Source organism: Merops nubicus, unplaced genomic scaffold (assembly GCF_000691845.1).
Source record: "Merops nubicus isolate BGI_N331 unplaced genomic scaffold, ASM69184v1 scaffold5613, whole genome shotgun sequence".
NCBI lineage: Eukaryota > Metazoa > Chordata > Aves > Coraciiformes > Meropidae > Merops > Merops nubicus.
Window position 1 is genome coordinate 1 of NW_008598130.1, and position 12,519 is coordinate 12,519.

Here is a 12,519-nt window from a genome sequence, read left to right on the forward strand (position 1 = left end):
GTTTGTTTTCAAACCATTACACAGAGAAAGAAACAAAGGTTAAGCCAAATGACCAGCACAATTAATAGCATGTGAATAAGGCTTTCCTAGACTTTAATGTGCCTTCATGCTCAACTCTGTAGTCTGGAACAATTGTTTGCACCTGGCAATGGTGATTTTGTGGTACTTGACCATGGCTTCTGATCTACCTAATTGTCTTCTGTGGGTCCAAACTTCCATCTCCTCAATAGCAGCATACATTGGTTCTTTTTTCTTTTTCTTTCTACAGAACTAGGTCAAAATGTTTTGCTTAAACTGTGCTCTGATGGCTGGAGGTTGAGCATGTTTCATTATAATTTTACTGCTGCCTACCACATATCACTCTCTAGTTCCTGATAGATGCACATATAGCTCATTTGTCTTTGCTACGTAGTGGAGTCTTCAAGTCTGTGTATGTTTGGCAGTGTTTTGTTCTGTTTTGAAACTATTCAGCTGTCCTTCTCTTTGGATGGATCTCTCTAAGGCAAGACCCATTTCACTCAAGTCTAGCTACTGCCATCTAAAATTATGAAATTGTAGAGTAATTTTGATTGAAAGGGACTCTGGAGATTTATGGTCTAACTCCCTATTTACAACAGGGTCAGTTTAAGCAGAGGGCTTGTCCAGCTGACTTTTAGTATCTCCAGGAATGGAGATCCTGCAGCCTGCCTAGTCTCCTGTTCCCAGGTTTGACACCCACTGCCTCCCACCCCCCCAGCTGCAAAAATTTTTCTTATTTTGAGTATCTCATCCTGTGCCTGTGTGCTTCTGAGAAGTGTCTTGCTCCAGCCTCTCTGCACCCTCCTGTTAGGCAGTGTCAAACACCAATAAGGCATTCCTTCTGTCTTCTCCCAGCTTAACAGACCCCACTTCCTCAACATCTCCTTGTACATCTTGTGAGCCTACCCCTGACCAGTTTAGTGACTTCTTTTGGGCTCACTCCACTAAACTAATGTATATTTTACTGGACTTAGTATTGCAGATGCAGCCTCACCAAAGAGAAGGGAAGGCAGCCCTCTGCTGTCTGCAAACTTGTCAGGAGTGTGCTCTGTCCTCTTGCCCACATCATCGATAAAGACATTAAACCAGCTGTGTCAGGAGGTCATCTTCCACACACTCCAGGAACCTCCTCGATTGTTTCCTTTCTGCTGTGTTGTATTTCCAGCTGATGTCCAGTACATTGAAGTTCCCCATGAGAGCATGGGCTGGCAATGTTGAGACTTCTGCCAGCCACTTGTAGAATGCTTCATCTGTCTCTTCATTCTGGTTGGGTGGTCTATAACAAACTCCTGTCAGGATATCTGCCTTGTTGGCCTTCCCCCTCACCCTTACCCATAAGCACTTGACCTTACCATCATGGTAGTTGAGTTCTATAGAATCAAAACATTCCCTAACGTACAGCACCACCCCACCATCTATCCTTTCTGAAGAGTTTGTAGTGGAGATGTTAAAATCCTGTATAGCTTTAAGACTGTGAATGGGGAGAAATTACTCCTTGTCTCTCTTGATAAAAAAAATAGTGGTATCACAAACACAGGTTTTATATGCCAGATTCAAAACAGAGCAAGGTAGTTCTCACAACATGCAGCTGAACATACTCTTATTGCCAGGGAATACTGTTAATGCCAAAAGTATCTATGAGTTCAAAACACGATTAGACAAGTGAACAGGAAAAAAAATCCAGGTGCTGTGAAATGCAAAGACAAGCTTGATCTCAACTGATTTAGATAGCTTCAGTGTAGGTGTTTACTCACAAACATCACTCCCCACTCTTGTCATAGCAAATAGAAAAAAAAAAAAAAAAAGGATCTTCTAGGGCATCGCTCACCAGCTTATTTTGGACACCTACAATCAGAGAGGTGACTTGTGTTCTCCAGTGCCTACTGCAGACCAGGAGAGCACCTAGGGAGGAAACATCCTTCATTTTCCCTTCCCTGACCATCTGCTCTTAATGATGGCAGAAGACAGGGCATGGGGCTGGTCAAGCTGAGCCGGTTCCACTACTCTAGGTATGCCTGTTTGTCTCATCACACTCTCAAAGACACGCCCTCAGGGAGGGGTCTTCTCCAGCGTCGGCACTGAGTAGTTACCTCTCGTTCCTGCCTCTGACATTACTCCTCACCTTGGTCCCGTTGCGGCCGCGCTGGGCCGGGTGTGCTGGGGAGCACAGCATGCATTGCTTGCTGCCTCAGGGTGTAAGAGATTGAAAGCCTGGCTGCATGGGCAGTTCACAGGCCTCACTAGACTCCGAGTTCCCAGAAACCGCCTTTAATTATGGAAGGAGGATAGAAAGCAGAAATGTGATCAGCCATTGCGTGGGGTGGAAGCAAGGTGTGCGGGGGCAGAGCGTGGGGCTGGCAGCCACCAAGCACAGGCCGATTGCCACATGCTCCAGCTTCGCCTCACAAAGCCCCTAAGTCAGACACACAGGGAGAATGATGTTGGCTGTGAAGGAGTCAGAGGATTCTTCCTTCACTTTCCACAATATACAGGCCTTAGGAAATGCAGTGTGCCCTCCCAAGCCTTGTCTCTAAAGAAGAGTACATTCTCCTTCTCATGCCACAGAGGCTGCCTTCTGGAAAGCTCAGCCAAGTAGTTAGAACTTGGGAGCTGCGCAACTGAAAAAAATCTGCTTGACCCTGTGACTAGAGGGACAGCCCTATACAGCAGTGTTCAGTGCTGTCACGGAGCCTGAATACCAAAGGCAAAGGACCAGCATATCTTAGGCAAACTACATACAGGTGGAATAGAAGTTTTGATACATTGCTGTTCCTCCAGCTGATAGTCATGGAGAAATAAGGCTTCAGGGAGAACCATTCAACTGATGCGACCTTTACAAACCAGCTTTTTAAGACTTACTGACATACAGGTAAATCCTGCCTACAGATTGTGTCAGTGCAGTGCATAGGAGCATGCAGCTGAGATCCAGATTGCACAGATCTTTCCATGGCTCTCCGTGCAGAGCCTTACCTGGACCACTGCCAGCTTCTTACCTTGTTTCCCTGTCCAGGTTTACCAGGGCTTGACCATCTCTGTTTGCAATGTAGCAAGTGAAAGGGAGCATGACCTGCCCCATTCAGGTTGTCCCTCCTGCTGGAGGGACCAGCCTTGCCTAGATGTTTTGCTTCTGCTGTTTCCCATACTCCACTTGCCCTCAGAGCAGCTCAATGAGATCCTCAGAGACAAGGGACACCATCAGGAGAAGGTCTATACCTCTCCAGACAGTGTGAGAGAAACCATGAGCCCTGGAATAGGAATGATCCAAAGCGATTGTCTCTGCCTGGTTGCAGAATATCATGTGTTTCTCTTGAGCCCAGCATCGCATTGCTTCACCACCTCACCTGGCACAGCCTCATTGCAGCTCCAGCACCCTTGTGAATCATTAACAGGCCAAGACTGGCTACTCCTTTCACATCTTCTCCTTCCACAGAATTTTCTTTTCCAGCCACCAAATATTTTAACTCAAGCAAAGCACAGACAGAAAAAATTCTAAAAGACTTTACGTGATCTTGTGACAAGCAGTCAGAACAATTGTAGGCAAATATGTCCTGCCTTTGCACTCTGGGGGCAAACTGGCCCTCCTTGCACCAAGAGTTCCTGTTTGTCCTTTCCTCTGACACTCCACAGACATCCCCCTTGCTCCTTTTACAGAGAGCAGTCTCTTTTAGAGCTTGCAATGGGACTTAATCTAAAGGCAACTCTCAGTTTCCTTCATGCCTCTCCTGACCCTCCTCCTTTACCAGCAATGTTTGGTCATTTTTGCCTTGCAGGAGACTGCCATTGCCAGACTTTGCTCCTTGGCACAGGGTGGGGTTTTCTGGTTTAAGGCTGGTCAGAGGAGGCGGGCACTGTAGACTAGTCAGTCTCGGAGCTGGGACATACACAAATGAAGGGGACGGGAGGGAGGAGGCAGAGGGATAGGTAAGAGCTGCGTCCATGAGTATGTGAGACGCCAGCATGAAGGCAGGGTGCCAATACACGAGTGCCCGGCTGTTCTTCTGTCTGCCTGGAAGAGTGTGTGGCACAGCAGTGCACGCGTGGGAGGGAAGCTTTGCCTCAAAGAGGTCGTGCTTCAAGAGGACTTGTTAAGGTGAGATTTTCAACCATTTCTTGGCATCTGGTATGGACTCTCTGCTGCCCAGAACTGTATTCACTGCTCATGCTCGGCAGTCTGAACCAAGAGGGAATTTTTGTAAAACACCTAAACATACAAATGCTAGTAAATTGCTACATGATTCCTTCTGCAGACAGAAGGAGTCGGTCTGGCTTAGGTGGTAGTTCCTGCTTCTCCAGACTGTCTTCTCAGTGTCCCTTCTCAGCATTTCCCACTAGTGACAGTCATGCCACTTGTTCTCTTCTGAATGAGCAGGTGCTACTTCTAATTCTGCAGAAGCTGATAAGGCCAAATTGAAGGAGGATTTGATAAAACTATAAGCAACCATCAATGCCACCAAAGAGCAGTGTCTGGGACTTCCCTGGCACCAGATCCTCTTTGCTACACTACTGCCACTACAGGAGTGAGGGATCTGGTGATCTCCTCCAGACTTGCAGAGCACTCAGCTACAGTCTGCATAGCATGAGGTATTTTGGGCTGTACTGTCTCACATATACTGCACCCTTCCCACTCCCCAGACATGCCCAGGTTCAACAAACCTGTACTCTGGGCACATGCTGCCCATGCTCAGCATGTGTTCGGTGTTTTTTCCTCCTTGGGGCTGCTTGCTGCTTTCTATAATGCTCTCTTTGCCATGATCAAGATTTTCCAAGGCCCCTGCGTGTTTCTGCTAAGACTTACTTAGAATTCTGTTCAGTTTTTCGGCAACCCTGACTGCTCAGGCAGGCAGATCCCACTTCTTTGTATTCTTGTATGTGTGCTGTGGGAGACTAATATGGTGACACTGGATTCTTGTGGTTTTCAGTAGCTGCCGTTCTTCATCCTTAATGCCTAGAGATTCTTCCTGTTCTTTCCTCTCAGCCAAATTCTGGCTCATGTCTCTGCCAGCAGACAGTAGTAGTGTGCCTTTTTTTGTTCCACAATGGAGATTGTCTCAGTCCTTCTGGGCTGATCTTTACTCTACAGCTCTGTGCAGGCTTTGTATTTCACTTCTGCAATATGAACTGGACTGGATCACTTGTGACTCTGGATGTTTACTGTATAAGACCTTAGTTTAGAAAAATCCCAGCTCATGCAACTGAAAGATACAGTGGTGAAAAATACGGTAATGTGATTAGTATTTCTCTTGTATTAGGAAATGTCTGATAGAACCTCTACTGCTCCTTGCTGTTCCTCTATTTCACTTCACCAGATACATTGCACTCATTTCAGTCCTGCTCCCCTCCCTGTGGGACAGGCTGGTCAGAGCATCAATCATCACTGCTTATGTCAGAGTGAAGAAGCTGTTGAGGCTGTGGCTTTGCATGAGACCATTTCTACCAAGAGCAGCCGCAGGGATGGTCGGCGTGCTCTGTGAGATGTCTGAACTAGCCGGCTGTCCCACCCCAGCTTGGGTCCACATAGAAGCACACCCTTACTTACCAAAAAACCTGAACCTACTCTCTTTGACTCAGACTATTCATAGACAGATTTTCAAACAAACAATGATTTCTGTGTTTTTAAATATGCTTGAGTATCTTAATGCCAGTGTTCATGTCTGCTCAACAGTTTTTCCTCTATTAAGAGCTTCTGGTTGTAGTCCAGGAACTATGTTTGGGAGTCAGAATAATGATATTAATGGTACCAGATAGAAGTGATATCATCAAAGTTCACTTTGGCCTTTAGGTAAACATTGCTGTATTCATTTGCAAGGAGGAAGCTGATACATGACTTATTTTTACAACAGTCTTTGTTTGCAGCTCTTACTAGGCTTGGTCCAAACGTTGACCTGAATCAGCTTCTTGTCAGACCTGAGCACCATGTATGGTTCATTTGCATAACCAAAAATGTCAGTGGGCTTCTTGTCCAGGAGACCAGAAACATGTGGTCCCTCACTAAATGCACAACCCTGTCCTTGGCAAGACATTACTAAAATTTGTATTGTGGCAGCACTAACTGGCAACAACCACACTTACCCACTGGGCTGGGTATTGTCCCGTCTCTGAGAACTTATAATTGCTGCCTTATAAACAGTTAGCTCAAAATAAATGCACAGCAGGTGGATTAAGCAAGCCAATATATGCTGGAGGGAAAGATGAGTGCTGTTCCTACTTGGTTGGCAGCAGTGACTGTAACTGGAAAGCTAAATATCAGTCATGTAGGAACTGAAATCAGGGGAGGAGGCAATTTCAAGCAAATTAGTCTGAAAGCTTCCCTAGTGAGGGAAATTGAGGCAGAGAATAAGAGTAGGTTAGAGAAATTTTGTCTGGGAATATTCACGCGTTACCATGCACCAAGAAGACAACATGGGAAGCACACAGGAGGGAAGAAGCGCCTGCATTGTGGTCAGTTGGGCCTCTACTGCTTTAGCAGCGAGGCAGCTGCCCTGCATGGGCATGGCTGCCTGAATTCAGTGCAATCATGGGCTGCACAAAAGCAATGTACAAAGCTTAAGGACCTGAGCTCCAGTGCTGCTCTGTCCAGGACTTCTAGCTTGCCCTGCAGCCCCGAAGGCCATGCTTTCTCTATCCTGTCCGGCTGTGGAAGTATCTGGAAGGAATAACCATGCCTGTGAACCAGCAAGATTTTTAAATTTTAGTTCAGCTTGGGAAATGCAGAGCAGTTGCAGTGGCCAGAGAGGCCTATCTCCATGGCAGCACAGCAAAACTGCCAGCCTGGCACATGGTGACAAGAGGGCACACCGCCCTGCACAGACTCCCGTGCTGTATGTCCCCAGGGGTGGCCAGAGCAGCAGGCGCCCACCTATCTACGAGGCACACCCAGATATGGCTGGGGGAGGAGAGGAGAACGCACAAACGAGGAACAGTTGGCAGACCATGCTTTAAAGTACTTTTTTAAAATCAAGTGAAACCTTCCAACCTCAGATCCCATACCTGGCTGTGTGCTTCCTGCAGGCTCCTGCACCAGCTGGCACTCAGGCTAGGAATTGTCCGCAGGCAGCACAATGGACATTCTCGAGTAAGGAAGTCATGCTCAACAGGTAAAATAGAGTTTTAGCCTGAGAAACAAGGAACCAGCTTTGGACAGGCCCTTGAGCTGGACTAACACATTGTGTTACACCTCTTCTCATAGAAGACTGACAGGATGGGAGGGGTAGGAGGAGATCATCTTTAAAAAGGAGTTAAGCCCAGAAATAGGTTAGTTTTAGGCTATAGGTTTAGGAAGAATGCCTACACAAGGATGGATGAGAGAAACTCTTGTGGGCCTTTCTAGAGAACTTGCTTATGATGGTCTGATTGTGGAGGAGATACTGCTGTGGCTGGATTTGTTAGAGTGACAACTGATTTCCTTTGGTATGTGAGATTTTGCCCATGATAACGGTAAGTGTTTCCTGAAATTCTAAAAAGAATACAAGCAAAAGAAATTGAAACCTACACTGTATTTTTACAGCATTCTGGCATAAAAATAATTGTAAATTGTAGTCAGAGCAGGAGTTTAAAGGTAACAATGTGGAACTGTTGAACTCTCCACAAGAACTGTTTGTTCCATCTTCCCTCCATAGAAACTGCCAGGCTTGTGTCTGCAGGGATTGTATACACCTAGTACATATTTGTGCATGCTGACATTTCAGTGTACTGAACTGAATCTTAAACATTGCTAAAAGTTCAGACAAGCTTTCCAGTGATCTTCTAAGACTGCATTACAATAGGTTACTGACAAACTGGTTTTGTTACAGAAAACTTTCAACCCTGCAGCATTTATGTTCTTTCCAAAGACACCTTCTGCTGTGATTGTCACAGTATCCCTGGTAGTGTGGCAGCATTTCAAACCCCTGAATCTGCAGAGGGATTGGCAGGAGCCTGATGCACCACACCCTGGCTTCTTCCTGATCCTGTGATGCTGAACTTCCTCTGTCTCTCCAGGTCACTTGCAACCATGATGAAGTCTAGAAGTGTGCAGGTGCTTCTGATTCTGGCAGTTCTCTCCGTTCTTCTGTTTCACTTCCACTTCCTACCCTGCAGCAACCATGTCCCTATGGAAGAAAAACCTTCTCCAGTCCACGTCCTTATTCTCTCTTCCTGGCGGTCAGGATCTTCCTTCACTGGACAAATCTTCAGCCAGCACCCCAGTGTCTTCTACCTGATGGAGCCTGCATGGCACGTGTGGGTTACCATGTACCAGAACAGTGCCAAAGTCTTACACATGGCAGTACGGGACCTAGTCAGGTCGGTCTTTCTGTGTGACATGTCTGTGTTTGATGCTTACATGTCTAGTCAGAAAAAAAAGTCTGATTTATTCCAGTGGGAGACAAGCCGAGCCTTGTGCTCTCCCCCTGCCTGCGACTCATTCAGTCGCAGTGACATAATCCCTGCAGGCAATTGCAGAACAATCTGTGGCAAGTACCCATTCAGCAAGGTGGAGGAAGCCTGCAAAACCTACAGCCATGTTGCCATCAAGGAGGTTCGGTTCTTGGACCTCAGAGTCCTCTACCCCCTTCTCACCGATCCATCCCTGAACCTCAAAATCATTCACTTGGTCCGTGACCCTCGAGCTGTGTTCAGGTCCCGAGAGAATACAATGGAAGACCTGAAACGTGACACCAACATTATTGTGGGGCCCCAGGGGACAAGGGGAGAAATGGGGCCCTACAACACAATGCAAGTAATCTGCAAAAGCCATGTTGAGATTTACAAGGCAGGCAGCCAGGCCACTCCCGGCTTCCTGAAAGACCGCTACTTGCTGGTTCGCTATGAAGACATTGTCAGAGACCCACTAGCAAAGGCTGCCCAGATGTACAGGTTTGCAGAACTCCATTTCACACCAGAACTTCAGAAGTGGGTGCACAACATCACCCATGGGAAGGGGCAAGGAGCACGGGCCTTTGATATTGGGTCCAGAGATGCTCTGGGCGTATCCCAGGCCTGGAGGAAGACCCTTCCCTTCCAGAAAATAGAAAAAGTACAAAATGTGTGCAAGGATGCAATGGATTTACTGGGCTACCAGCTCCTTCAGTCCGAAGAAGAACAAAAAAACATGTCCCTGGATCTTTTGTTTGCTCAGAACTCCCCTGAGTAGCAATCTTTGAAAGCAGAAAAACTGCTCTAGGAACCTACTCTCTGAAGGCTACAGAGTGGAGAACTGTTTACTTGAGCAAAAGGGGACAGAGCTGCATGCTTGTGTGTTTTAAGAGTGTGTGCATGGATGTCCTATACAAAGAAAAGTGAAATGCTGGGGTCTGAACCCCGAGCCCTGAATTAAGGTTGACATATGGGTGATTCCCACAGCCCTTCATACAGAGGTGGTGAGTTTGCCTTAGAGCTTCCCCCCAGGGTGTGGCCGGGCCTGCCGGGCGAGGCCCAAGGGGCCCGCATTGAGTTGACAAAGGTCAGGTGTCTGCTTGGGGATAAAAGCTGGGACCACTGTCAGGGAGTCAGGAGTGTCTGTCTGTGGAGTGCACTCCACAGAGCTTCCTGGTTCAGGGCAGACCTCCTGACTCTCCCTGGAGCTGGGCCCTGGTCTGTCTAGGCCCTTGCAAAGGCGGGTTGATCGGGTGAGAGTCACCATGTGGGCACCTTTCTCTTATGTGTTCAGCTTGCTGGTCTGGCTGTTTCCCATGCCAACTGTGGGCAACCTCGGGTCTCTGTTTGTACCACCTGTTGTGGGCTGAGTCATGTCCTTTGTGGGATCGTTGGGGGTGGCATCAGTTATGTACCAGCTGATTGACTTGTTTATATCCCCAGTGATCATTCATGGAATGTCCTTTTTGCTTACAATAGAGTCTGTGTATTGGTTCATCTTCCTGCTGGCTGTATCATTTTTGTTGGGCCTGGTCATTGGCAGAACAAGTAACAGAGGTACCCTGGCTGCGCTCCTAAGAGCTTTCTCAGCAGTTCAGAGTGACTTTCCAAGGCCCCTGGAGGCTCAGCCACAATGCAGGCTGAAGTGATCCAAGTCTGTTTTCCAAATTAAGGCCATGGGTTATGCAAAAGAGGAATTATGTGTGGAGTGAAGCAAAGAGAATGCCAAAGGAGTGGGAGTAGCGAGCAGAGCGCAAACCCCTCAGACCACAGCCAAATAACAGTGAAACCATACGCAGCTATTGCACTGCAAAGAAAGAGGGTATGATATATACATGGAAGCTGAATAAAGAGAACATTATTTTCCACGCTTCCATCCAGGATACCAGAAGAGATGCAAAGGCTGCCTGGATATTGGTTTCTGGAAAGATCCTTTTTTTTTTTTTTCAGAATGGTTGGGTTTTCTAGCACAGTTTGTCTTTTGCTCCACTCTTGTGCCTGGGCATCCAGCCTTGATGGCAATGTTAGGAACATGTTTATGTTCACTGTGTAATGGGAAAATGGTGTAAACCAGCTACAGTTGAAAATAAAACCTCCTGGGCTTGCATACAGGAGTCTAGTTCTGGGATTGTTTGAATCAATCTATTTTTCAGCTTTCAAAACAAAGAATAGTTGTTCCCCATGGATATCTCATAGTCCACAGATGTAACTGAGAATTTATGCTAAGGTTGAGACCATAAAGACAAGGTAAGGACACAGAGTCCATTGGTATAAATACTGGAACTGGGAAAACATGTTTCTCAGTGGACTGAAGGAGCACAGAGAACAGGAAGCAAGATGGTCAAGTTAATGTTATTAAGCATATCCTGAAATAATATGACTGGTGAACACATGCTGGAAACAGTACTAAAAACGGAGACTACCTACCAGCCTTAGGTTTGAACTGACATATCTCTGTAACATGAGATTCAATATTATAACATCAGAGTGACCTTTTCCTGGCCATTCTCAGTACATATGGCCACTCTGAGACATGTCAGCATTTGTGCATGAGACCTGATCGTCTGCCATGAATGGTCTTGATCCCTCTTTTTGATCAGTTTTCATTGTTACCATCTCCAAATATCTGCTGCTAATCAAGGCTCATTAACAACAACAAAAAAAGGTAAAGAAAACTGCCAGAGCAGGTTATTAAACGTTAATTCGCAACAGTTTGAAATAAGATGCATGACAAGGAGCAGGCTGCTGTGTTCCAACAATGCATGACAGGTTAGAGGACTTAATGTGATCCTGTCAGATTTTGGTGCCAACCCTGTTCAAAATCATTTGCGTGCAGCAATGTTCAGGTAGAAGTATATGCAGTAGATAAACATTTAAAGCAAATTTTCAGTGAAAACTTGATACTGTATAAAACCACCACTTCACCATTTTCTACTTTTAAATGTTTAGTTTACTTGGCATTACAAATAAAAATGAAATACAAAACAGGCCTTTTATCTAAAAACTATTTTAAAGTGCTGCTGAAAGTTGGGAATGTTGCATCACATTTTCCATCCAATTTGCATTTCTGAAATGACTTAAAGTTCCTGCCACAGTCCTAGGTCAGTCATTCCCCTCTGCCTTGCTAACTTTTCCTAAAGGCCACCCGCTTTGCTACATTTTCAGCTCCAAATTTGGCTATCAGTTTATTTCTGACATGTTCGTCATCTTTTTGCAATTCCAAATCATCCTCTCTGCTCCATACAGGGTACCCATCCAAGCGCTGCCCTGTCTGCAGAAAGTATAAAGTACTCTCCACTTCACCAGTGTTTTTCAGAAAGGCCTGGGTAACAGTGAACAGGTCCAGGCTGAATTTCTCCATGAAGTGCTGCATAGTTTTTACTGCTTCTCCCACCACACTGGAAGAAGACCAAGTGCTTGTTGGTCTTTCTTGCCTTTGTAACTGAGTGTCAGTAAGAGCAGAGCCCTTGGGTCCAGTGTTCAAATCAGATGCTGTCTCTCCTGAGGACCTTCCCTCTCCATCTCGTGTAGAAAGTTCTTCTGAAACGTCTGAAGTGTCACTTCCTGACTAAAAGTAGGAGAAGTGGAGCCATCAGTTAGACATGGTATTTTCTGGCAAGCTTCTTTTATCACTGCCTACCTTCCACCGTGACTCTACAGTATATAAAAAAATGCAAAAATATAACATTCAGTGAGTTAAGAGAAGCTGTACGTGTTAATGAGGAGACACAAAATCACAGAAACCCATGAAATATATGGGAGAATTTGTACAACCTACATACAGAAGGCAAAAGTAAATGTTAATCCACCTGCAGGAATGTTCTATGCCTGAGGTGAAAGTATGACTTCCATTTGCCAATACAGCTTTTCACGTGACAACACTGTGACATCAATTTCCTCAAGTCAAGTTAACTTGGGCAGGAAATCAAACCAAGACAACACGCTGCTGCGAGGCACCATTATTCATCCTAAGCCACGTAGCTCATGGACCACTGGAGGCTCCTACGTGGCTACAGGAGCAGGGACATGGCGGTGCAGCGTCACTTATCAAGTTAGCTGTGAGCTGCTGTTGTGTCCTTTAGTCACAGCCAGGAAGGGCTGCCCCGAGCAGCCCGCTCGGTGGCTCCGCGGCGCGCAGAGGCGGCCGCA

At 46.2% G+C, this 12,519-nt stretch overlaps 1 protein-coding gene across 1 annotated transcript; it reads left to right on the forward strand.

The window, feature by feature from the left end:
- The first annotated feature begins 8,008 nt into the window (after positions 1–8,008).
- On the forward strand, positions 8,009–9,148 carry CHST4 (carbohydrate (N-acetylglucosamine 6-O) sulfotransferase 4). The gene has a single exon (XM_008936931.1). The coding sequence runs from the start codon at positions 8,009–8,011 to the stop codon at positions 9,146–9,148; it is 1,140 nt and encodes a 379-aa protein (XP_008935179.1).
- Positions 9,149–12,519: the final 3,371 nt, after the last annotated feature.